General features: G+C 38.1%; 1 protein-coding gene across 6 annotated transcripts in view; it reads left to right on the top strand.

Annotated features, from left to right (window-relative positions):
• The first annotated feature begins 310 nt into the window (after positions 1-310).
• The window catches only part of ABL2 (ABL proto-oncogene 2, non-receptor tyrosine kinase), an 85,249-nt gene continuing 57,594 nt past the window's right edge, over positions 311-27,965 (top strand). For 2 of the 6 annotated variants that reach the window (XM_072648527.1, XM_072648534.1), the window contains exon 1: positions 311-482. In XM_072648527.1, the coding sequence (XP_072504628.1) occupies positions 326-482 (157 nt within the window). In that variant the 5' untranslated portion in view covers positions 311-325. The other 4 variants (XM_072648530.1, XM_072648526.1, XM_072648533.1 and 1 more) reach the window with 4 other exon arrangements.

Raw genomic sequence — 27,965 nt, forward strand, 5'->3', positions numbered from 1 at the left:
GAGGGGGGGGGGGGAGGGAGACGCTCTGTCCCACGCTCCGCCCGTGCTCAGTGGTTAAGATGGCGGCGGCGGCGGCGGCGGCGGCGGCGGCGGCGTTGGGGGCGCGGGGCCGCCGGAGGGGGAGGGAACGCCGGAGCCCGTGAGTCGCCCGCAGCCCAGTGGAGGCGGCGGCCGAGACCCCGCGCGCGAAGGCTGCTCGGCCGGGCCGGCCGCCGCCGCGGCGAGCGAGCTAGCGAGCGCCGGGCGGGGAGCCCCGAGGCCGGAGCCGGGAAGGGAGGAATGTGACCGGGGGTCGGCGGGGGCTCGGGAGTACGCGAGCGCGGGGATGGGGCAGCAGGTGGGCCGCGTCGGGGAGGCGCCGGGGCTCCAGCAGCCGCAGCCCCGCGGGAGCCGCGGCAGCAGCGCCGCCAGGCCGGCCGGGCGCAGGAGGGATGCGGCGGGGCGCGCGGAGGAGGCCGGCTTCAATATCTTCACCCAGCATGGTGAGTGAGGGAGGGGGCGAGCGGGCGGGGCGCGAGGGAGGCAGCCCCGGGGACCCCCGGCGACCCCGCGGAGGAGGAAGGAGGGGGAGGGGGAGGCCCGGAGGACGCGTGAGTTGTACCCGGGGGATGGACAGATGGACTCCTAATCCAAGGGGGGCGAACGAGGTCAGCAGATGAAACGAACGTAGGTGTCAGGAGGATGGGGGCGCAAGTCCGCCAGCTTCTAGGAACCCCAGTCTTGGAGACTCCCCCCCCCCCCCCCCCCCCCCCCATTGATCCTGGCTGGAGGTTGTTCGCATCGCTCCTCCCGAGCGGGCAGCGTTCGGGTTTTGTCTCGGTGTCTCCAAGCCCTCAGCACGCAGTAGGCGCCGAAGCCACGACGTGTAATCTGCGAAATGGAGACATAAAGAAGGGGGAAAGGCGCATCGGGCGCCTGGAGGCATGAGCCATACGGGACTTGTGCGGCTCCGAGCCCCACAAGCCTGGAGGGAGGGAGGAGAAGTAGGGGGCTGTTTCCCGAGGAGACTTCATTGAGGGACGGGTTTTCTAAAGAAGCCACTGTCGGTTCCAAGGATGGTTGGTGGTATGGATGGGTTTTTGAATGAGAAAGGAGATGGGGTCTGTATCCGGTGCTGCTGTACAGGGCTAACAGCTGTACTGATCTTTCCAGGGTGGGCCTTTGATAAAGGTGTCGTATGGGTTAATTTCTGTTGAGATGATTCCATATGGAGGAAAGTGTGGATAAACAGTTCTCAGGAAAATATTGATCGAAGTACTTTTGTGAGTTGTGCACTAAGGTTCTGCCGTCTGAAGCTTTCTTTCTCAGTGATCTCATGAGATCCCTTAGGTTCCATGATCATGGCAGGGACTTTGAAGCTGATAAATCCTGCACTAGTTTCTCTCCTGAGCTCCAGTCATACATTGGTCACCTGACCATTGGACGTTTCCCATTGGATATTCGAAAGGCAACTTAAAAATCTTTGTCTCAGTTGAGAAGTATTTATTGAGCACCTGCTTGTGTTCAGAGCACTGGAGAGAAAAAGACAAAATCAAAACAGTTCCTGCTCTCAAGGGGTTTCCACTCTACAGGGGAATACAATGTGCAGTATATTTCCTTATTCATACATACGTATACACATACATACATACGCACACATACAAAGTAGTTTTGGTGATGAAGCATTAGGAAATGGAAGTCTTTGCAAAAGCCTTTTTTTTTTTTTAAATCAAAGCATGCCTTTTTCCTAACTCCTCACTTTTGTCTGGGATATCACCATCCTTCCAGGCATCCTGGTTCACAACTCTGGAGTCATTGCATCACTTTTATTCCTCCCTCCACCCCCCCATTCAATCAGTTGCCAAGTTTTGTCAGTTGTTCATTTAACTTTATCAGTTCCTCACATGCAACCCCTTCACACCACTCTTACCACAACTACTATAATTTAGATGCTTCTCTTCTTGCTTAGGCTGCTGCTATAGCTTTCTAATTGGTCTCTCCAATTTGTATTCTACACAGCTGCCAAAGTGATTTTTCAAACACAGGTTAGACCATGTCACTACCCTCTTCAACAAGATCCCATGGCTCCCTAGTTCCTCTAGGACAAAATATAATCTCTGGCATTTAAATCTCTTCATCTCTCCCCAGTCTGTCTTTACTGACTTCTTACACATTATTCTCCTTCACACTCTATAGTCTTAACTAAAAGGGCTTATTGGCTACATATACCTTGTTCGAGACATTTTATTAGCTTTTGCAGACAATTCCTCATGCCTCTAATGTACTTCTTCATTGCCTCTGCCTTGAATCCCTAAGCAACTCCCTTTAACATTTAGCTCAAGTGCTGTCCCCCAGGGAAGCCTTTCCTTGTCATTTGTTCTCTTTCCCCAATTACTGGTGCCCATGTTATTTCCCATTTACATTGTATACTGTATTTGTTTATGTAGTATGTAGCACATGTTAGTACTCAATGAATAATTGTTGATTGAGAAATAGATCTAACCTAAAGACATGTTCTTTCCCCTTAAGAAATTTTCAGTCTAGCTGGGGAGATAAGAACAACACATGTGAAACAGTTATAGAATAATTTAAGATCAGTGTTGAGAAGAGAGATACAGAAGGTGGGACCTTAGTTGGGCTTTGAAGATGGTGGAAAGGAGGAGGGAAAAGGGAAGAAGGCATTTTAGATGAGAGTAAAGACTTAGAGGATGGATGTAGTGTTTGTGGGACACTGAGGGTGAAGATTTTGTTTTGAGTGTTACTGGAGAATGTGGATGGTGAGGTGGTAGGGTGCAACCATACAAGGCCTTCAAAGCTAGCTTAGAGTTGATTTGGTAGCAAAGAACATTTGAAAATTTTGGAGGAGAGGACTGGCATGATGTTGAATGAGTTAAAATGCACTTAGTAAGTTCTTACCACAGGTGAAGACATATAAAGTTAATGCCTTGGATACACTCAAGGAGTCCACATTATGGTAGGGGGAGACAGCATGTATAGGAGTAAGTTGGAAAGGTCCTGTGATCTTTAGGGTTCAGCAGTGAAGTAGATGGTCATACATTTTTCCTTAATATCATTTCCATTGATGAAACTGTGAGGTTGAGCTGTTTTGACAGTTCTAAGGACTTTGAGAATTATCTTTTCTGAGTTGTCTCTAGCTCTGGTTGCTGCAGAACCTGCAGAAGTAATTTCCGGGTTACCGTTCTATACAGATTAATTCCCTGGGTGATGGCTGCAAGAGCTAGGTTAGAAGCAGGGAGTGTGAAATGGGGGGCACAGCTGTTTACTAGATCTTTTGAGCACAAAGTCCCCCCAGGGTCTGAAGAAGGTGATAGTTGATGCAATGGCAATAAATGTTCTCTTAGAATTTGTGACAGAGGAAAGGAAGGTTACACATTCAAATGATTGTCTCAGATTTTTTTTTCTGAATGACAGTTTTCACAGGGTATAGATATATAGGATCCTATAGCATAATTTATTCAGTGCAAGTTAGCTTAGAAAGGTTGGAATGCTCTCACAATTAAAATAGCAGCTCACAGTTATATAGTACTTGACAGTTTACAAAGCTCCTTCCTCACAACTTTATTGAGAGGGCAAAAATCTTGTTGATCATAAAGTAATGTAAGAAAGCTTATTCTGACAATGCTATACAGAATGGATTGGAATTGGGGGAGATGAGTTGATGAGGTCAGCTATAGAGGGTTGTTGCAGTAATCTAAGCATGAAATGACTAGCATTGGCCTGACTTGGTGACAGTGAAATGGAAGGGAAGGAGTATGAAAGATGTCTCAAGGAAGACTAGTAGGGATTTGGTAATTGCCTGTAGAAAATGAAAATAAGAATCAGTCAAACCTGATTGTAAAGTTTCAAGTCTGAGTGACTAGGAGAATAGTGTTGCCATTTTCAAATCCAAGTGGTTTAACAATCATATTACTGAGCACCTGTTTTGAGGGAGGCATGACATTCAACCCTAAGGGTTTTGTACAAAGATACAATACAATATATAAGATACTATATATATATATATATATATATATATATATATATATATATATATATATATATATACACACACACACATATATGTGTATATATATATATATACATATATATGTATATATATATATAAAAGACATTTCTGTTTTCAAGGATTTTATAATCCAGTAGGGGAGATAAGACATTCACAAATAACTATAACAGAAAATGGACTGTGATAGGTGCATGAGAGCTATTTTCTATAGTGCTATGTAACATTTGAGAATAGAGAGATACTAACTATCCTAGAAGTTGCAAGTTGATCCTTAGGAGGAAGGGGGGGAAAGGAACAAGCATCTATTAAGCACCTGCTGTGTACCAGGTGCTGTTCTAAGTGCTTTACAGTTGTTACCCCTTTCTAAAGGGAAGAGAAATATTGTGATACTCAATTGATAACTCAAAAAGAGTAGACAGATATGGAAGAAAATAAAGAGCCCTTATTTAGAAAATTGAACATTTCATGTTAATTCTGAATTAATCTGCAGTACTTTCTTATTATGCTTTAGGAAAAATAGTGAAATAATAGTTGACATTAACTTTATAGACCTGGAATCTACAATAAAAAATTCTCAAACTATAACTGATACATGAACTGCTATTTAGAGTTAGAACTATATTGAAAGAAATCTAGATACCTATCATTTATATAGCTATTGTTCTAACTTCAGATAGCAATCTTAATCATCTGCATTCTTCAGTAACACCCAAACTCTTTACCATAGTTAGATACTTCTCATTGTCCCACAAACACTACATTCATCCTGTGACACACACAGTTCCCCTTATCTAAAATGTCTTCCCTTTTCATCTCCTTCAAAGACTGACTAAAGTACTACTTTCTCTGACTACTCCAAGTTACTTGTACTACTCCAGTATACTTGGATGTATGTAAAATTTATATATAATATTATATGTACATATGTGTGCACTCATACATATATACACATACATCTATGTGCATGTGTGTACACGCATATACACACACAGATGGGTAGACAGCACATCAGAGGTGGTAGTTAGCTCTTAGTCTGTTGAATTAACCAGAAATAACCAGGAAAAATGGACAGTGTATGGCAATGATAATGACAGCCAATTACCGTTTTGTGTTTCTTTACTTTGTTTCACACACTATATACATTGTTACGGTAGATTCCTTAACATTAAAATCCTCTACTTCATTGTGACTTGGCATTCTCTGGGTTCTTGAAGGTTATAGCAGTAGAAATTAAGGTCTGGCAGATGCTGCCAATTTGGAAAGTCTTGGAATATGGGATGTATAATAGATTGTGTATCTCCTTTCCATTTTAGCTAAGTTTGCATAGGCTTATTATATTAGATTATATTAGATTGGCAACAGGGTAGTACCTCTTATTAAACACAGCAAGTTTTTACCATCATCTGAGATGTCACCGTGGGTAATGATCTGCATTGGTGGATGAATTGCAGGGATTGAAAGTAGTCGAATATACTTCCTGATTTTAGTCTTTCATCCAAAATGTTAATTCTTTTCATGTGCTCTAGATAATACTTAGGAATACTAGAACAATAACAAGATTGTAGGATTTTAGAATTAGAACATATCTTGGACTTCATCTAGTCCAATCTCTAACAAAATTTATACAGCTAGGTGGTGGTATCGCTACAACTGAAACTTTACTTGGTTACTTGCCACTTGCCCTGTCAGTCCCTTCTGTGAGCATCATATGTTGTGAATCATTGTTGGTATTCAAGAGGTAAGAATACCACATGACTTTTCAGATTTTTGGTTATCAATGGCATTTTAAGACCTTGAGTTTTGTGTCCAAATCTGTGGGGTAGTATTTTATCTTCTTTATTTAATTTGATGATTTTCAGAACAACTCTGGTGGGTGAGTACTATCATTATTCCCATTTTATAGATGAGGAAACTGAGACTGAGAAAGTGATTATTTAAACTCACATAACCAGTATAGGTTAGGGGCAGGACTCAAATCTTGATTTTCCTATCTCCAAGTCTGGTATTCTATGCACTGTGCCACATTGTTCCCAATACAAATGAAACAGTATTTTCAGGTAGTTTCACTTATGTAATGAGCTGTTTTCTATAGTGCTATGTAACATTTGAGAATATAATGACCTATGTCATTATATTCCTCAAGGAATAAATCTCCAGAGAGCTAAACTTATCTGTATGAAGTCAGCTGGGTTTCTTTACTTAAAAACAACAAACTTTGTAAGTCATGCATAAGATTTGTCTGCATTTCTAACTATATGACGTTAAATTGTTTTTCAGTCATATCTGATCTTCTGTGATGCCATTTGGAGTTTTCTTGGAAGAGATACTAGAGTGGTTTTCCATTACCTTCTCCAGCTCATTTTACAGATGAGGAACTGAGGCAGACAGGATTAAGTCACTTGCCCAGGGTTATGCAGATAGTGAGTGTCTGAAGCCAAATTCGAACTCAGGAAGAATCTTCCTGACTCCAGACACAGCATTCTATCCACTGGGTCATCTAGCTGCCCCATATTATATGACAATACTGCAGTGTATTTGTATTGTATACATTGTATTGTATACAAATACACAACTTGTATTTATATTGGACGTAAATAGGTCTGACTAGACAAAATTGTGTTCATCTTCTGCTTTTCCAGGTTTCTCTTCTTGTATCCTTTATCCACACCATGATAGAGCAAGCGTTCTTCAAAGTCCTGATGCTTTCCTTCATTACCTATCAAAACTGGGGAAATCTGTTATTATTTATGTTTAATTTATGGTAAACTGATGACCACTAAAGTAAGTAGAATGATTTTTGTAAATATGTTATCTCCTTTGGTATTTGTGACCTTTTATCTATAATTGTAGACTGAAAGGCTTTTTCTTTTAAGACATTTTGGCCATGAGTAGGCAAGTGGGGAGTTTATGAGTACAGAGGTGGGTGGGGGTTAGGGAGAAGGAGAGGGTCCGTCCTTAGAGAAACTCCTGAATTTATACCCAGGTTTCTTCTGTTGCCTCCAAAGGCAAACTAGATTGTCTTTTTTTTTTTTTTTGTAAGTGACTGGGGAGTGGGACTAAAGTATATTAGGATCTCCTTCATGGGATGGTCTCATAAATCTTTTGGGGAAGATGACGCAGGAGTTCTGTTAGTAGACGAATCAACACCCTTGGAGGCCTAGGTGAGAGTAGTTGTAGAGGGAAGAGGTACTTGGGATCCTTGATCATCAGTTTCTTCCAGAGCCTAGAGCTGACCCTTACTAGCACAGAAATTTTTCAAAATCAATATGGTGTTAAATATGAGGATTTGGGGTATGTGACTGTTGCATTCCATATTTCCAGTATCTTTGTATATAAAGATGATACTGCTACTCAGATGTACTTCTTGAGCCCATTATCATAGTCCGGGGGAATCCATTCTTTCTGTCAGAAGATTGAACCTTGGCATCATAGGCATTGTCCTTGGACCAGGAGAGCAATGGTTATTAGCTGAATCTTCATTTAGAAATTTAACTAATTAGTGTGTTATATCTAAGTATTCTTTATTGAAAAACATTTAAGTAGTTTCATTTTCATTGGTGAGTCACACTTTACTCCTTATTATTATTTGAGGAATACCATTTAGAACCTTTAATAAAGGCTTAATGTAACCTTACTTACTATATTGAAATCATTGAACTAATCCATGCCTCCTTAGAAAACTGGGGGTAAAATTTTTTTGATTGTAGTGTTGTAACAATGTAAAATAAAGCTTGTCTTGTTTTGTCAGTGGAAGCACTTTAGAAATCTGCATTCTGATACAGTTATTCCTATCAGTGCACTGATTGTATGGTTATTTCTGCACTATCTTCTTTCCTTTATAGATTGCAAACTCCCAGAGGTAGGAGCCCTAGCTTATACAGATCCCTGTGTTCCCCAAAAGCACCTAGCTAGCATTGTCCTTGGCACATACCAGAGAGTCTATAAATGTTTGTTGAATGAGTGTTTGCTTTTTTAAAATATCCAATGTAGCTTTGATAGTTTTTGAAATTGAAATTTGAATGTTTTTTATCACAACCTTAATTGCAAAGACATCTTTATACAAAGTGATAAACAATAGCGGTTAATATATAAAAATATTACCAAGTATTCAAATGTTTATCTGTCTTCCACTGCCCATGTCACTAGGGGTGAAAGGGCTCATTAGTTGGGTTGGGTTTTCCTTTGAGGATATTGTTTGGTAACATTTTAAAATAATGGTGATAGAGGTAAAAACTGATGTACTTTAAAAAGTTTGTCTTAGAACTTTTCAAGTAGTTTTTAGTATCACCTGAAACTGTAGGTGATCTTTTTGTTTGTTTGTGAAATAGGTAACTTTATAGGAGTTTTTATTGTAACGTTACAGAAGTTGTGAACTTTCTTTAACGTTTATGCCAAGAGGAATTGCATATGTTATTTGTTTGTGTAGTTTGTATACATTTGTTATTTGTGATTTATGTTTAATACACAAATGTTACTCTATGGTTTCTGCTAATCAGATTTCAATGAGCATGTTAACTCTGCAGGTAAAGAGACAATCTTTTGAGTTCCTGATTGCTGTTAAATTAACTTTCTATGTTTGTATGTGAAATGTTGATGATTCTTGTGGTAACCCTTGGTTTATTGGTCACTGAATCTTTGCAGTCTGTGAATGTTAATTGCCAATAATGAGCTAATTAGAACAAACCTTTATTCTGTTATATTGGGTTGGTCATCTAAATAAAAGCATAGAGAATACGCTCTCAAATGTAATGCTTTGCCAGATTTAGAATTTTAAAAATCTCAATTTGAGACTCTTCTGACTTGATTCTTCTTACAGTTCTTGCTGAAATAGTGCTGAGTCTGCTGTGGTGCTGCAGCCGCCTCCATAGTGAATGATGCCAGTATATTGGCTTTTGATCCAGCAGAACACAAAGCTCAGCAGGACCAGGCCACTTGTGTTCCTGGTTTGCTTTCCAGGAAGGAGGAGTTTAGAAACCTTCTACTTTGTGTGTCAAGGTCAAGCAAAAACAGTATATACAAATGTAGTTCTGATAACTTGCTCTTTCAATATGTCAGATCCAGCAAACTGGAATGAATGAAGGTTAATTTTGTCTTTAGCATTTTGTGACCGCAAAGAAGCATTGAGTAAACATTTTTTCTAAAACTAAAACAACAGCCAAGAGCTAGCATTAGAAACACAGCAAGCATAATTGGTCTAAACATCCACGCCTTATGGAGAACACAGTTGATTCCTAAAGTTTTTGTTGATTTGTTGGAGTTATTTTCTGTCAAGGCTTTTATTTTCTTAAGCCTGAGATCTTAAAAAAATACCTCAAAGGATGAACATGCAAATTGACCTAAGGACATTGACTGCTACTATAACTCTTTCCACTTGCATTCTCTTGGTGTATTGTATTCAGGGTGAGACATTTTATTTATCCTTAGACTTTGAGTTTTAGCTATTAATAATTGTGACTAGCACTTGGGTTACTTGCTCATTTACTGCTCTCTACAACATCCTAAGTATTTGTGACTCAAATGTAAATTCATTAAAGAAATATAGCTGATATATTTGAATAAGACATTTTGAAACTGAAAATTTTTGAATAATTCTCAACACATTTTGATTGAGGATGCAGAAAAGGAAAAGTCACTATTAATCGTTTTCCTAAAAAGTAAAATGTATATGTGGTTTAAAGTGACTTACATTACTTACCTTGGTTACTGAAGAATTCAAGAAACTAATTATATGAAGGAGTATAGAAATGGGAGTCATGATAGTTGAGTTTAGCTTTGCTACTGCTGAGCTGGATGACCAGAGGTAATTCGTATCTTTGGGCCTTAGTTTCCCCATCTGTAAAATAAGGACTTTGGATTGGATGTTTTTTAAGAGTCTATGAATCTATAATTTTTAGCTTTAGCCTTTGTATGGGCGTTACCTTGATGTTGATAGATTTAGTGTCAAGATCTACATCACTGATTTAAGGCCATTGAACTTAAGGCCATTTAGCTAGAAATGTGAGCACAGATTTTGGCAGCTATAAACTTTTTTATGTATTGGTACAAGAACTAATTTTAACCCTATAGAGTTGTGTTGCTGGAGAAATCAAGGCTCTTGAAGGCCTGGGTGGGAGTAGTTGTAGAGGGAGGAAGAGCCTGGGGTCCTTGATCATCAGTTTCTTATAGGACCTAGAGCTGACCCTTGACCATATTTTCTCTAGAATACAATACACTTGTGTGGAGCTTTTGGATCAATATATACTTACAACATTTCTGATAGCTTACTGGTAACTTACTGTAAACCCAAATTCTAAGTGTCAAATGATGAATAATATGAAATTGATATTAACATTGGGGAATGCTTTTTGGAACTCATCATTATAAAATATTCTCAGTTATCATAAAATCTTACATTCAGCCAGCTAAACAGGTTTTTAGGTAGAAAGACCATTGATCAATATAGGCAGTTATTTTATTTACTTTAAAACTCAGATTATAATAGTAATACAGCCAAATTTGTACTATATAGGTAAATTCCACCTGATGGTGTTCATCAGTTCTTCAGATGCTGGGTAAAACAATGAAGGGAACAGTGCTATAGGAACATTATTTTAGCTATGACATAAGTAATATGGTAATGATGAGCAGACCACAGTCAACTTTTTAGCAGTTATGACTGAGATTATATCTGGGATATGATCGCTGATCTTTTTTGGATAAGATCAGTAATATTATAGTTAGATTTTTATGATTTTATGGTAAGGCTTGGTTAAAATGTTTTAATGGTATTGCAAAATGATTTTGGTCAAATCACTTTTAGGTTACAAACTTCTGAAGAACTCAAAGTATCTTACTTGAATTTCTGTAGAGTCATTAAGAGAAAGTATACTTTTCTCCATTTTAAAATTGAGAATGTTAACAGAAAGAAGTTTCTTTACTAGTATTATCTACAATTATAGGTATAAGGTAGTTCTTTTAACTCAAGCATTTTAAAAATGCATACTGTATGCAAGTTATTGTGCTGGGTACTAGAGATAGAAAGACAAAACTAAAAGTCTCTATGAGGGAAACAATGTGTACATTTAGAAGTGTATACAAAATGTATGTAAAGTAAGTACGAGGTAATTTGAGGAATGAGGCTTTGCAGAGATCTCGGAATGCTAAGGCTAAGAGGGATTGCATTTCAGGAATACATTGAGTTAGTCTTCCTATAGGCAGAGAGATAGGGCGTAGGATTTTGTATGTAAGAATTAATAAGAAGGGCCTTTTGGCTAGATCTTAAGGTGAAGGCAGATAAAGCTGGGAAGGATGATTGGAAGCAAGTTTTGAAGGGATTTAAATATCAGAGGAGGATGAATTTAATCCTATAGGTAATAGGATGTCACTGCAGTTTATTGAGCAGGGGAGTGACATAGTTAGACCTGTGCTTTGGGAATATCACTTTGTCAGCTATTTGGAAGATATATTGGAAAGAGGAGAGACTGGAGGCAGGGAAACCAGTTGCAGGAAGCTATTGCAATAAGACCATTTGAGAGGTATGAAGGCCAGAATGAAACTGACTAATATTTTGAGTGGAGAGGAAGGTATGGATGCAAGAAAAGGTGTGTTGCACTGGAGGTGTAGAATTGATGAGACTGAGCAGCTGATTGGATGTGTAGCACAAGGGAGAGTGAGGAGTCAAGGAAGAATTGTATCTGGAAAGCTGTTGGTAACCTTAGCAGAAATAGTGAAGTTTGGAAGAGGAATAGATCAGGGAGGGAGAGGTAATGACCGCTATTTTGGACATAATGAATTTCAGACTGCTATAGGACATCCAGATAGAAATGTCAGGAGGCGGATGATGATATAAGCTAAAGGTTAGTGGAGACTAGGGCTGTACATACAGATCCAGTGGTTGTCTACATAGAGATGGTTCTTAAACACTTGGGAGCTGATGAGTTTCTTCAGAGAGTGAAGAGAGAAAAGGGAAGGCCCAGGACAGATCCTTTGAAATAATTCTGCTGTTACAGCACATAAGGTTGGTGATTGAGTGAAGGAGACTGAAGACACAGGTGGACAGAACAAAGAGAGCAGGGTCACAGAAATATCAGAAAAGAGAGTATCCAGGAGGAGAGGTTGGTTCATCAACAATTTTAAATACTGAAGGAAGGTTAAGAAGTATGGTTGAGAAAAGACCATTAGATTCAGCAATTAAGAGGTCATTAGAACTTTGGAGAAGAGTAGCTTTAGTGGAGTGGATGGTCAGAAATTAGTTTGCAGAGGTTTAAGGAGGAATGAGAGGAGGGTCATTGAAGGCAACGAGTATAGATGACTTATTCTAGCAGTTTGTGAAAAGGAGAGATATAGGAAGATAACCTGGGGGAGGGGGGAGCAGAATGAAAGGAGCCAAGTGAGGATATTTTTTTATGGCTAGTGGAGACCTGACAGTTTTTAGCCAGCAAGGAATAAATCAGTAGATGGACAGGGAATAATTGGGGATAGGATGAATGGTACAAATAGGAAGGTTGGCTTTGGTGGAGACCACCTTTCCATCAGAGATTAGAGTAAAAGAGGAGAAAAAGAAATAAATAGAAAGAAAATTAAGAAATAATAGAAAAAAATAGGTAGGAAAGACAGTTTGTGTTATACAGGAACAGGAGTTTATAGGGGAATTGCCCCTTTTTTCTTAGTAAACTGAGTAGAAGTCTGCTGAGAAGGTAAAAGTGATGTGGAAAATGTGAGGATAGATGAGAAGGTGTGGAACAGTAGCTGTGAAGATCGCAATAGAGAATCAGCTATGGAGGAGTGAAAGAATTGCCTCTATGAAGCGAGGGCATAGTTGAGATTAGATAACAGACTTACCGTGAACCTAGTCAACATTAGTTATGTAGCTGGTGGCTTGAGTGCAGAGTGCTAGATTTCAGATTATAAATAATCCTGGATAAATCAGTTCTTTCCTTCTACTTAGCTGTGGATGAAATGAGAATCATATTTACTAACATATGCGTGTTATATGAATGATAGTATAATATTAGGTGTTGTTTTTCTTTTTATAATAGGACTTATCTATCTTTGAACTACAGGTTTAGCACTAACTGAAACCTTCTTCTGTAAAATGAAGATAATAATTGCAGTAACTCCCTCACATGATGGTAAGTTCTGAAAGTGCTCTGAAAATCATACAGTGACATATAAAAAAGTGAACCATCGTTATCAGTCAGTGAGCATTTATTAAGTGTTTACCATGTGCCAAGCCCTGTCTTAAATACTGGGAATAAAAAGAAAGGCAAAAAAGAAAAAAAAACTCCATAGTTTTTGTTTTAAGGAGGACACATTCTGATGGGGGAGACAGCCTATAATATCTAGGTAAGCCTAGAGAAACCTACAAGATATTTGCAGAGTATATGAAGAAAATGTGAAAGAGGAAGGCATTAGCAGCTAAGAAAGAGGGAAAAGGCCCCCTAAGAAGGTGAATTTTGAGTTGAATCTTAAAGGAAGCCAGGAAAACAAGACAAGTGAAAGAAATTCTATGCATGAGTGCAATTCAAAGGCAAAGGGACATGGAATGACATTTTCAAGGAACTGCAAACAGGTCAGTGTCACTAGATTGTAGAGTATGTGGAAGAGAGTAAGTGTAAGAAGATTATAAAGTTAGGAAGGGGACAGGCTATGAAGAGATTGAAATGCCACAGGACTTTATATTTGACCTTACCAGAAATAGGGAGCTAGTGGAGCTCTTTGAGTCAGGGATGTTACATAGTCAAGACATTTTTAAAAAATCATCTTGGCTACTGGTAGAAGATGTCTTGGAGTGGGGGAAACTTAAGGCAGAAAGACCAATTAGAACTCTGTTTCACTAGTCCAGAAAAGAGGTGATGAAGGCCTAAACTAGGGTCATAGCTATATTAGGAGAGAAAACAGGATGTTTATGAGAGATACTTTGAAGGTAGAAATTACAACATTTGACAACCGATTGGTTATGTGTAGTTTGAGTGAGAAATTGACCGACATTGAGTTTATAGGCCTGAGTGACTGGGAAGAATGATGCTGTTGATAGTAGAAAGTTGGGGACATAGCTAGGGGGTTAATTTTTTGGAGGAAGATAGTTCTCTTTTGGATTTGTTGAGTTTGAGATGCCTGAGAGGCAGTAATTTAAGAGAGAGGCAAAGCTGGATACGTAGATGCAGTCATTTGCATGGAGATGAGAATTGAACCCATGGGAGCTGATGAGATTGTCAAATGGAATAGTATAAAGTTAAAAAAGGAGGGGGCCAAGGTCAGGGATACTGATAGTTAGGGTGTATAACATAGAAGAACCAGAAAAGGAAAATGGGAAGAAGCAGTTAGACACATTGGAGAAGAATCAAGAGAGAGTGATGTAGTAACATCCAGGAGAAGAAAATGTCAAGTATCATGCTACAGAGGTCATAGAAGAGCAAGATTGAGAAGAGGCTATTAAATTTGACAGTAAGAGATCTTGGTAACTTTGAGAGACCTGTTTTAGTTGAATGATGATGTCAGAAGCCAGAATAGAGGGTTTAGAAGAGAGTGGAAGAAGTTACAGGCACCTAGTGTAGATGACTTTCTCATGGAGCTTTGTCACAAAAAGCGAGAAGATATATGGGATGATATCATGAAAAGTAAGATCAAACGTGGGGTTTTTAAGGATGAGGAAGAGATGTGTGTGTTTATATACGGCAAGGAAGTAACTTACATAGGGAGAGATTGAAGATAGGAGAGTGGGGATGATTGTGGGGACAGTTTGCTTGAGAAACTGGGTGGGAATAAAATTAATGATACAAATAAAGAGGTTTGGCAAGGAGAAGGGCCACCATACTTAAGTTTAAAAGTACATTTTGTAACAAAGCATCTATGGAAAGAATAGTGGATTTGGGCTCAAAGTTGTGATCACATCCCATATTCTGCCTATTTGCTGTGTGACCTTGGACATGTCATTTTACTGTTCTGAGCCTCAGTTTCTCCATAAGTAAAATGGGAGTAATACTAATACCGGTACATAATAATTTACAAGGTTGTGAGATCTTAGGAAATAATGTATGTAAGGTATTTTATAAGCCAGTGTGCTGTGCAGAATATAAATTATGATGATAAAATGCTATATCTATTTCTCTTTGGTAATTTGGGTTTCCCCATTAAGTTGACTATAGTAAAGTAGAAAAAATGTGTTCAAAATAGTAATAGCTGATAATAGTAGCTAGTGTTTATATAGTGGCTTAAGGATTATTGCAAAGCACTTTACATAATTTAGCTTTCATTATGTTTCTCAGTATATTTTAGTGAAGAGCATTACATGGTAGCCAAATAAATGCTGAATACAGTATATAAAATTAGAATTTGTAGGGCTTTTCTATCAGCTACTTACTTTCAGGAGACACATGGAGAAGAAGTTATAACAAGCAGATCCATATTGTGTTTATTTTAAAACTTGACATTCAAATGCCATGAGTTATAACCAATGTAGTTAATGTTTCTGCCCATTTTGATAGCATAGGATGTATTCAGTTTAGATTAATAGAATTTAGAGCTAGAAGCGACCTAGCACCCCCACACCCTAATTTCACAGATGAGAAAACTAACATTCAGAGACATTAAATGACTTGTTTGAGATCAGATAATCAATTGGAAGCACGAAGTGATCAGAATCTGACTCCTCATCTGGTTGAAGATTTTTTTCCATTATGCTATATTGACTTATGAAGTTGGTTTGGAAAATTAAAATTTGAAGAAGGTGAAATGTTTTTGAGATTATGCATCCTTAATGTCTGTAAATGTACCACTACTTTAATGATTTTGAATCAGTCTTTAAAGACTGAATTTGGGAAGAAACATGGTATAATGGAAAGAATTATGGCCTGGGAGTCAGAAGTCTTGGTCTTAGTCTAAACCCTGCCAGTCACTTACTGTTTGATCTTGGTTAAGTCATTCCTTTTTTTAGATCCCAGTTTTCTTCTCAATTAAATGAGTATTTCTGACAATCATTTAACAGTTGAGGAAATTGTGACCCCAAATCAGAAGAAGCCTTCTAGATCATCTCATCAGATATTCTTTGCTTAGTCATGTTATAGTCGGTGGGATTGCTTCCTGCCTTTTCTAAGATAAAACACAAGCAGACTAGCCCAGGGCTGCTATGAGAAGTAGGTTGTAGGTTTTCAGATTCTGGTTAAACATCAGAAATGAATTTTACTCACCATGATTTGCTCATATTAACCATGTATGCAGCCATAAAAATTATTGCTTGATAAAGTCTATAAGAAAACTCTTCATCGTTATTATTTTTAATCATAAGTTACTTAGAAGTCTTCTAGTCAGCTTGATGTTACAGACAGCTGAATTTCCTGCTCAATTTAGTTTATTGTTGCCTAGTAAAGAATGAAACATTGTTATCCACTCATCTGATGATTTAAGTGGAACATACCTACTCAGACAATAGCATATTAGTTTTCAAGATTTTACTTCATGGTCATCTGTTTTAGGATTCAACTTCCAGAATTATGTCTGAAAGAATGGCCTACCTATATCAATATTTAGTCTTTTAGGGGAGTTGATGGATAAGGTTGTTTAAGAAAAACAAGTATAGTTCTGTCTGGTCTAGAATCTTTTTACTTTCTTGACTCTGTTAATCTTGACTTTGAGGTAGGTGGCAACTATTGCAGTTTGAATATTTGAAGTCTTTAATTTTAAGCCTTTATAAACAGTATTTCCTGTTAAAAGTGTTGCTTATTTATACTTTTTCTAATAGAATGATGATATGTCTGCTGGAGGATATTAATTGGTATGGTTGAGTTGTCCATTCCAGGTCACCAGAGCATAGATGTAAGGCTGAAAATAACCCCAGAGGTCATTTCCAAACCTCTTGTGTTATAGATGAGGAATATGATTTCCAGAGAGGTTAAGCAATTTGCCCAAGCAGATAATGACATAACCAGGATTTATCACTGGTGGATGATAGATCACTTTACAGATATTAAACCATGGTTCCTTTTCTCTTGCAATTATTAAGTGGTTTTTCTGTGTTAACCTTGCTCACCTAATTTTCTCTTCTCTGAGCCTCAGTTTTCTCATTTTGGGTTAAATACATTACAAGGATTGGTGAAATTAAACCATTAATCAGGAAGACTTGAATATCTTAGTTTCTGCACCAAGTCTTCATTGCATTGTGGAGACAATCTGGGCTCTGGAACACAATACTAGCTGGAAAAGCTTTTGACTTTGGGCCTGGTGCCCAAATCTCTTGTTGTGCATGAACTAGCCCAACTAATTTAAAAAGGTTCCTCACCAGGTTGTCCCAATGGATTGTAAAACTTTGGCTGTGACAGTTCTTGAAGATCATCCACAAAAGTCAGAACTCATGATCTCTATCACACAAAATGTTTATTGATATATTATTTTTATACCACTTTCATTTCTGAATATATGTTTCCTCTACCCTACCCAGTGAAGTATCTCTTGTAAAAAAAGAATAAAAAGTAATGAAGGGGGAATCAGTTCCAACAAGCATGAGTTTTACACCGAAGTTTTACACCAACTACATCTCCACAAAAGTAGGGATGATGGATTTGATCATCTCTTTGGGGCCAATCTCAGTCATTATGATACTGAGCTTTTGGTTTGTTTTAACATATATTTTTAAACAATGGCTTACGAATGAATGAAGCATTTGTTAAATAATTATTATGTGCAAAGAACTGGTACCAAGTGCCAGGTCCAGATAGAAAAGTAAGATAGCCCCTGTATTCTAGAAGCTCACATTCTAATAGAGGAGACAACACATGAAAGTTGCTACAAGTCTGATGAAAAGGTCCTATGGTCCTTAGAGTACAGCCACAAAACAGATGGTGATTCCTCTTCTTTAATGTCATTTCCACTAGTAGAATGAAATCAGTTTCTGATATTGAGCCATTTGATAGTGCCAAGGACTTTGATGGTAAGAATTCGTATCTGGTCTTCAGTAGCTTTAGCATCTGCATGAGCAGTTGCCAGGCTGCATCATCGCAGGTAATGCTTCCTAGGATGATGACTGAAACTTATTTTGGGGGTATTAATGTTATTTCTTTTTATACATTTATATTTGTGTTAGACATATATATGTATTATATACACATATACATATATGCTTACGTATGTTTCTCTTTCATTCAAATGTAAACTGTTTGCAAGTAGGGATTGTTTCAGTCTTTTTCCATGTATCCTTAGCACCTGACACTGTGCCTAGCACATAGAAGCTTGATAACTTCTTGTTGGCTGAGTTTCATAGTGAAAAGCTGATTATTTTATTTACCAAAATGAATTGAAACATTTCAATCAACAAGCATTTTTGAGTGCTTACTTAACATGCCAGGCACTGTACTAAGCTCTAGGGATATAAAGACAGAAGTGAAACAGCCCTTGTTCTCCAGGAACTATGTCATTGTTTTGAACATCTGTCTCCTCATCTCCACTCACATCACAGCTAACCTAGTCCAGCTCTTTCCTGGACTGTTGACATAACCTCCTAAGTTAACTCTCTGCCCTCTTCCACACAACTATTGAAGTCGTAGTTCTAGAACATAGCTCTGACATTTTATTCCTTGGCTTAAGAAGTTGCATTGTTTCCCTTTTGTCGTTAATATGAAATAAGAACTCACGTGTTTGGTATTTAAAGGTCTTCAGCCTATTTTTCCAGGTTTCTTTAACACTGCTTTCCTTCCCACACTCAGCCAAACAGCCAACAAATCTTTCCTTCCTCATTGCTGCCTTACAGCATTCCTACCTTTTTTCAAAGCTCAGCTCAAGTGCTGTCTCCTTTGCAAAGCCGTTAATGATTACTCTATTTGTTCATATCTTGCTCCCTAGAATGTGTTTTCTTCTCAAAAGAATGTAAGCTTTTTGAGGACATTGTATTATTTTTGTGCTTGCGTCCTTGTTTCCCAGTGCCTAACACATTAGTAAGTATTTAATAAACAAGTAATGAGTAATAATAATGGGCAGCTGGGTGGCACAGTGGATGGAACACCAGGCCCGAAGTCAAGAAAACCTAAGTTCAAATCCATCCTCAGACTCTTACTAGCTGGGTAACCCTGGACAAATCACTTGACTCTGTTTGCCTCAGTTTCCCCATCTTAAAATGATGTGTGTGTGTGTGTGTGTGTGTGTGTATAAAACATTCTTAACTACTTTAGGCTAAAAGGAAATCTTCCTATTTAATTATTATTATTTTTTTTTGCAACACTTCTGAATGGTGGGTGTATGCAGCTTTGAATATTGTAAATTCTGCTGAAAGATGAAATGTGGAGGAGGACAGCAAGGTTATCCTCCATTCCTTTTAAAATGTCATGAGTTCTTTAGCTTCTCTTTAGCAGAAGGAAGCGTGGGTTTTGCTGTCTACTTTGAGGTGGTGATTTGTAAAAAAGAATAGCACTCCCACAGAGTAATAGTTAATTTGGAGAACATAAGTATCTTCCTTTAACCAGTAACATGCAGCAATCTGGTAGAACTGAGAAAAGAAAATGGTCAGTAAGGAAGTGTTTTAGTTTTTGTTTGGACCCAATAGTTATTTTTATGGGGGATATAGATTAGCCAATGTAGCTATTAAATTGCCACAAATTATATAGCGTAGTTGGACTGATTTTTTTTGTCTATATTCAAACCTTATAAAACTTTGTTTAATAATATTTTGTTTAAGGGTATCAGTAGGATTGTGTTAGCACAGACATCTTGGAGAAGTCTTAGAGGAAGTTGGGCTGGTTGGATGAAGCAGCACTCAATGCTAGTAGGTAACAGTAAAAAGGAATCAAAGCATGTTAAGAAAGTCTTATGTGAAGAAAACAGGAATTGGAGGCAGACTGTTAGCCATTCACCAAAATGGGTGATGGTTTTCTATTTTTGCCTTCACTTATGTGATTGTTCTACACTTTCTGCAGGAAGCCTTTTCTGATTCCCCTTAATTCTAGTGTTTTCTCTCTGTTGATTATCTTTATCCTAACTTGTGTTTGTATGTAATTGTTTGCATGTTGTCTCATCCATTAGACTGAGTTTCTTGAGAGCAGGAACTATCTTTTGCCTTTCTTTGTATCCCTAGCTCTTAGCACAGTGCCTGATACATAGTAGGTTCACACTGCAGATGTTTAATAATATTTTTTGAGTATTTATATCCAGAATATAAATTTTCCCTACAGCATCTCTGTTCAATTCATTCTTCAAGTCCCAGATCAAATTCACCTCCTCTGTGAACATTCCCTTCATGGCTCTTAGGTATTCCCCCTTCTCCGACTCATACTTTTTACGTTGTTTTCTTACATGTTTTCTTCAATCAATTATAAACTCTTTGAAAGCAAAAATTCTGTTATATTAATTTTATATCTCCTTCAGGGCCAATATAGGCCCTTATGCTTTCGTGTCAATAAATGTTGGTTGAACTGAAAATAGTGAAATAATAATAGCTAGCATGTATAGGGCTCTTTACAGTTCACAAGGTGCTTTAAAAATGTCTCATTTTATCTTCACGACAATCCTTGGAGGTAGGTACTATTATCCCCTTTTTACAAATGAGAAAACTGAGGCAAATAGGTTCAGTACCCAAAGCCTGATTTGAATTTAGGTTTCCTTGACTTCAACTCTAGCATCTTATTGACGCTCCCTCTCCGTGGAACCATTCAGTAGGTGGATATTACTTATTGTTTTAGTTGTGACTGACAAGAAAATCAAAATCAGTTGGTTAAAGAAAAGGTAAAGTTTTGTAGTCTGCCTTAATTTAGGAGAGAAAAGCAGCTCTTCTGTGCCTTTGAACCATTTGATAAACTGAGTCTGTGTCCAGATACTACTGTGATCACAAGTCAGTCTTTCTAGAAACATACCTCCCTTGAAGGAGGAGAACAGAGTGAGGACTGATAAATATGAATCATGGAGGAGTAGGAATATTAAAATGAAAGGAAAAAAAATAAGCAGAGTAAGTGCAGTGTGTGCACTTGGTTCCCATGTTAGTTTTATTTGTATGTTTGAATAGGAGAGGGGGAAGAAGTGGGTTAGTGTGGGTGACAGTGCACACTTCCTGGATGCCCTGCTTTACCTCCTTGGGTCACAGATTCCTTATCTCTAAAATAGGGGGTTTGGACAAGGTAACCATTGAGGTCCCTTCCAAATCTCCATTGAGGATTCTCTCATTCTTTTTTGCCCTTTCTTGCAGCCAAGACATCCTTGACCATGCAACTTTTGAAGGATGGAAGAGCTCCAGAGGAAGTAGGGAATGATAATATAGTGTCCTTAGGTGACTGTATTAGGAGAAACATGGTAGCCAAGACAGCTGGGTTCCACAAACCATATTTGTAGAAGTTAAGAAATGATGTGATCATTTGTCTAGAGCAGAGGTTCCCAAACTTATTTGGCCTGCTGCTCCCTTTTAAAAAAAAATTTAGTCAGCACTCCCCTGGAAATCTACTTTCTTTAACCCTTTAAATTTATTGTAAATTTGTGGGGTTTCTCCCCACATTGTCATTTTGATGACTCAATATTGCATCATGTAACCATATAGTACTTGTATTGTAAACAAGTCATTAGAAGCACATATTTCTGCTGATGTGTGCTGGACTTCCTGACAATGTACAGCAAGCTAGACCTGTTAGCGGACTTGACCAATGATTGGTTATAACTTTCATTTTTGTGTGTTTATTTGGAAAACAATGTAATCACCATGACTTTACGTTTGTTACACAACAGATAAAACATGTATGAAAGGTTATTTAAATTTTTCTTCTCTTCTTTCCTTATTCTTCTCCTACTCAATGCCTCTCACCTGCACCAGAGACTATTACTGCCACCCCTGGATCGTTCCAGGGTCCCCTCAGGGTGGCATTGCCTACTTTGGGAACCTGTGGAGCCACCAGCTTAATAAAAACTAGTCTTTAGGTGTTAACTAGAAGAAAAATGAAGAAAAGATGACTAGAAAATAGCATCGATAAAAAAGGTGCCATCTTCTTCAGGAAGTCTTTTCTGGTCTGGTCAGCTTCTAGAGTCTTCCTCCCTCAGATTACCTGCCTTCTACTATGCATGTACTGCTGTATATTTACAGATTGTCTACCCCATTAGCATACAAGCTCCTTAAGGGACAGAGGATGGTTTTTCTTTCTTTGTAGCACAGTGCCTGGCACATACTAAGTTTTTAATAATAGTTATTGAGTAACTGATATCTACTTCCTTTAAAATACAGGTAAATCAGAGAGATTTGCTGGGCAATGTGTTCCTCATAAGGGCTTATGTTTTAATTTGTACATTGATGTACATTCCTTATCACTCCATTTTATATGTGTATCTTTCAGTGAAGTGCATTTTACATAGTAGATATTTCATAAATGTTATGGAATAAATAATTTGTAAACAAAAAAAAGAAGCATATTTATTCTCAGAGGATGGATACTGAGCGAGGTTGACATGCTAAGTGAGTTTGTTGTTTTATGACGCTAACAAGTAGCTTCAAATTAAATAGTCATGGAATTGTAGAGCCCAGTCTTTATTGAGATCATCTTGTTCAGCTCTCTCTCATCCCTGCCAACCCAGGTGTTTTATAGATGAATAGCCTGGGGCTAGGGCTGCTGAAGAACTTAGGGCAATTGCAAGAGGCCAGAGCACTGTGCAGAGACACCTTCTCATTCCATAAGACCCGGGAATTTTGAATCCTCTATGTGCCATCTCTTTCCATGTGGAACTTCTATATATTCTGAAGTGTTATATTTATACCCTAGTAATTGTATTTTCATTCAGGAGATTCAAAATATTTTATTTTGGATGAAAGACAACTATGAGAATATAAACATAAACACCTAAAGAAATTTGAAAGTTCCATGTGGAATGAGTACAAGTAGTACAGACATACTTGGTGAAGTCAGGTCGTAAGGTCATAGATTGAGAGGCCTTTTGGTTCAACCCCTCATCTCACGGATGAGAGCACTGAAGCCTTGAGCAACTCAGCAGCCTGCCTAAGGTCATACAGCTAGGTAGGTGGCAGCTCCCCTAGCCTACAAATCTAGTACCCTTTTCATGTACTCTGTGCTAATTGAGGATAATGTTTTATAATTTTCAGGTTTAAAAAGGGATATTACAAAGAGTGGAAAAGGGTTTATCCAGAGTCGATGGAAACTAGAATGGATCTTTCCACTTGCTCAGTTTAGCCTTTTCTAGTTTTCAGAGTTCTTTAGGCTTTGCTTGGTAACCCAAATCCCACTAAATTTGCATGTAAGGCAATGGGATTTCTTGGCTTTGGAAATACATGCAAAAGTAGTGATGGAGGAAAAAAAATCATTTTTAACTATTTCAGACTTAGTAGATGGTCTTTATAATCCCTCTACTATATTTTTACCTGAAGTAATCAAAATGCTGGGAAGGAGAAAAAAACCTAACAAAATCCTCATAAATCATGCTTTTGGAACATCCCATTTTCTCTGCACCTCTTACATACGTTAAGCATGTCTTATTTTATCTTGGTTTCTTGAAAGGTTTGCTAGCCCCTCATGTTGGCTTTGTAGGGTCAGTTCAGGCTTTGTGAAGAAATGCATCCTTGTGGACCAGATATCATGTATCTATTCTTTGTTCTAAGAGATTCACCAACAGAAGGTGGATCAGCAGGTGATGGAGGCTTGTTTATTTGTTTTGTCACAGGAACAATGTGATGTGACTAATGAATGATGTCAGCTAAGTTTGTCAGAAGTTTTCTTACTAAAAAAAGAGATGAATGTTTGAACTAAAAATTACTTGTCTGTGTGTCATTGTCAGGTGCATAGAGTGCAGGACTTGGACAGGAATCTGATTTGCATACTTACTAGCTGTGTGATTCTGTCCAAGTTACTTCATTTCTCTTTGCCCCAGTTTCCTCATCTGCAAGATGGGTATAATAATACTTATCTCACCGGATTGTTGTGAGGATCAAGTGAGACATTGCATGTAAAGCACCTTGCAAACCTTAACATGAAATTATAAGTGCTGACTATTGTTATCACCATCACTGGACTCTTAAGGGTCATGAAGACAGGGTTCTTTTAGGTAAATATTTACACAGACTTAGTATTTTTTAAATTTGACTTTTATATCTGTATAACAAAAATCAGTTAATGAAAAAATATTTTCGTCTACTACAAACCAGACATTGATGGAAGGGGAAGGGACAGAGATACGAAAGCAGTAGAGAAATAATCCTTGCCTTAAATTCTAGAGAGGGTGACAACTCAACATATATAAATACATATAGAATAAATATAAGGTAGTTTGGAGACCTAGGAAAGACTTCTTCTAGATGGTGGTTCTTGAGCAGTTTTAAAGGAAACCAGAGATTCTGAGAATCCAAGGTGAGGGAGTACATTCTAGACATAGGGGATCGCCATACATTACAAAAGCAGGCAAGGCCAATATGATCTGATGTACGGTGCTTGGATATGGAGTAATGTGTTTGAAGACTAGAAAGGTGAGGAGAGGCCAGGTTTTGATATATATCCGTTTCATCATCTGCTATCCCCTTTTCCTTTTGCCTTCAGTCTTTCCCAACATCAGGGTCTTTTCCAGTGAGTCTTATCTTCTCATTGGGGCAGCTAGGTGATGCATTGGATAGAGCACCAGTGCAGGAGAAAGGAGGACCTGAGTTCAAATATCACCTCAGACACTTGACACTCACTAGCTGTGTGACCTTGGGCAAGTCACTTAACCCCAATTGGCTCATCCTGGGTCATTTCCAGTCATCCTGATGAATATCTGGTCACTGGATTCAGATGGCTCTGGAGGAGAAGTGAGGCTGATGACCTGCACAGCCCTCCCTTACTCAAAGCAAAGTCAAGTGCAAGTCATGTCGTCATTTCTCTGATAGCATGGTCTTCTTCAGCAACAGAGGACAAACACACACACACACACACACACACACATATCTTCTTATTATGTGACCAGAGTATTGAAGCTTCAGCTTCAGTATTTGATCTTCCATTGAATAAGGAAAGTCTGTTGCCATAAAGATCAGTATTGCATAGGAACCATGAATGTTAAGATCTATAAACCGAGGTAAGCTAGATGTGGTGCTACAGGAAATGGAAAGATTAAACATCAACATCTTGGATGTTAGTGAACTTAAATGAATGGGAATGGGTGAGTATAATTCAGATGATCACTGCGTATACAATAATGGGCAAGAATCCCTTAGAAGAAATGGAGTAGCCCTCATAGTCAATTAAAGGGTGAGAAAGGCAGTACTGAAGTATAATCTCCAAAGTGACAGCATGATATCTATTTCAATCCAAGGCAAACTGTTCAACATCACAGTAATACAAATCTGTGCTCCAACCACTGATACCAAAGAGGCCAAAGTTGATCAGTTCTATGAAGGCCTAAAATATCTTCTAGAAATAACACCAAAAAAAGATGTCACATTCATTATAGGGGATTGAAATGCTAAAATAGGAAATCAAAAGATAATTGGAATAACAGACAAGTTTGACCTTGGAGTACAGAATGAAGCAGGGCAGGGACTAATAGACCTTTGTCAAAATAACTCGTTGGTCATAGCAAACACTTTTTTTCAACATCCTGAAAGGCGACTCTATATATGGACATCACCAGATGGTCAATATAGAAATCAGATTGATTATGTACTTTGCAGCCAAAGGTGGAGAAACTGTATACAATTAGTTAAAACAAGACCTGGAGCTGACTGTGGCTCAAATTATGAACTTCTGAATGCAAAATTCATACTTAAATTGAAGAAAGAAGGAAAAACCATCAGATCATATAGGTATGACCTAAATAACATCCCTTATGAATGTGAAGTGAATGGATTTAAGGGATTAGATCTGCTAGATGAAATATAGGTAGATGAAATATATTTGATTCCATGAGTAATTGAGAACCACTGGAGTCTACTCAGTGGGGGAAGTAATATAGTTGGACTTGAGCTTTAGAGAAATCGCTTTGACAGCTGTATAGAGGAATGTTTTGGAGTAGGGGAGATTCTAGGCAGGAAGACCAAATAAGGGGCTACTGCTAGGCTAGAGGGGAAGAGGGCCTGAATTTTGCGCATGTTTCCTGGCCTATTTGAACCTAAGGCACAACTGAGAAGGCTCCAGAAGTTTCTCTTTCAGTCCATAATTCCCTTACCTCCTGTATAGGACCCTTTGCTGCTTTCATTACTCCCTTCTCTATTGAAAACTGGAGAACATATAACTACTCCTTTATACTTCTTTATTCACTGATTAAATTGAATCAACTGAAATTCATTCACACTCAAATATTAGAATGAGCTTTGCATTTTTAGAGCATTTTATCTTTAACTGTGCAATGCATAGCTTTTTCCCAAGTCATAGTAATTTCAAACCTTAGAAGGTAAAGAAAGTATTTTTGGATGGAGAGTAGGGGAGAACAAGGGAGTACCTGGGAATCTTGTGAGGAGTAGCATAGGGAGGCTAGTTTGGCTTCCAGCTTCTTTTAGCCCACAGAATGTACAGTGTACCTAGCATTTTTGTTTACCTACTGATAAGTTTGATAGGTTCCCTCAAAATCTTTTCTCACTCTATTCTTGCCTGAGCAGAGGTTAACCTCTCTCCTGACTTATTTACTAACTCTAACTCTCAAACCTGTAGCTCAAGACTCTCAGACATATTTATGTTTTCTGACATATTTGAGGTTATAAGTTAGTATTTGTAATGCCATTTTTGTACTGTAACTCTCTCCTCCTCCTTCCTGCCTCTCTCCTCACCCCCATAATAACTGATTTGTTTAGTATAGTCTTTTTTTGGTTCCTAAACTAATACACGCACATTTTGGAGGTAAAGATTGCTGTTTGAGTTTGTCTCTGTTTGGCATTTTTAGGAAGATTGGTCACTGTGAAAAAAATTCTGTCCTAAGAATTTTAAATCAAATGAAATAATGTACATCAAGCATTTTCTAAGCCATACATGGTATATAAAGAACAGATATTAATTACTCTATGGTAATAATATGATAATAAGAATCATGTCTATGAGCTAATAATAATAGCTCATAGAGCACTTTAGGAGTTGCAGAATGCTTTATATTCATTACCTGGTTTGATCTTTACAGCAGTCCTAGGAAGAAGGCACTATTATTATCATCCTCATCATCCCATGGAAAGGTTAAGTGACTTGCCCAGGCCAATGGCTTTGAATTCAGGTCTTCTTGGCTCCCAGCTGCTTGAACATTTAGTCATCTTATCAGCCTCAACATCACAGTCCGTAAACCAGCAGATTAAAAACAGAAATATCGACCCAGATCATGATCTTCATTTGTTCATCTTTGAACTTAAATGGTAATGCATATTGTTATTTAATCCAGCCCCATGCTTTTATAGATGAGGAAACTGAGTCTGGAGAGGTGAAGACACAAGATCATGTAGTAGCAGAGAGTATTTTAACCCAGGTTGTCTGACTCCAACTCTCGTTTGAAGGAATTGAACAAAAAAACCTTTTGCTCCTGGCATCATTATATTTTATGTACACAAGTCTAATTAAGGAAGTCATATTTTCTTAGACTAGCAGTTCTGTATCATACAGTTACTCAAAAGCTCTATGATTTGGTTGGCTGTTGACTCCATCTATTTTTATTCATTGCTCCTGTTGCATTTATTTTGTGTCATTTCATTAGAAGTAATATGATAGTCAATCAATTAAAAACTTTTAATTTTAAAAATTCACTGACTTCATAATATGCTTGTCTCTGTACTGTGTAACATTTTAAACAATAATTTGGATAAAGGCATAGCTGGATGCTGTTCAGATTTGCAGATGACACAAAGCTCGGAGGGATAGCTTACAAAATAGATGAGAATTGGGATCCAAAAGGATCTTTACAAGCTAGAGCATTGGACTGACTATGACAAGATGAAATTCAGTAGGAATAATTTTCAAGTCTTCACTTGGCTATAAAAAAAATTGACTTCACAAGTATAAGAATGGAAGGGGCATGGTTAGACAGTAGGTCTGAAAAAGTTCTGGGGGTTTTAGTGATCTAAAGTGCAGAGTGA

Source organism: Notamacropus eugenii, chromosome 2 (genome assembly GCF_028372415.1).
Source record: "Notamacropus eugenii isolate mMacEug1 chromosome 2, mMacEug1.pri_v2, whole genome shotgun sequence".
NCBI lineage: Eukaryota > Metazoa > Chordata > Mammalia > Diprotodontia > Macropodidae > Notamacropus > Notamacropus eugenii.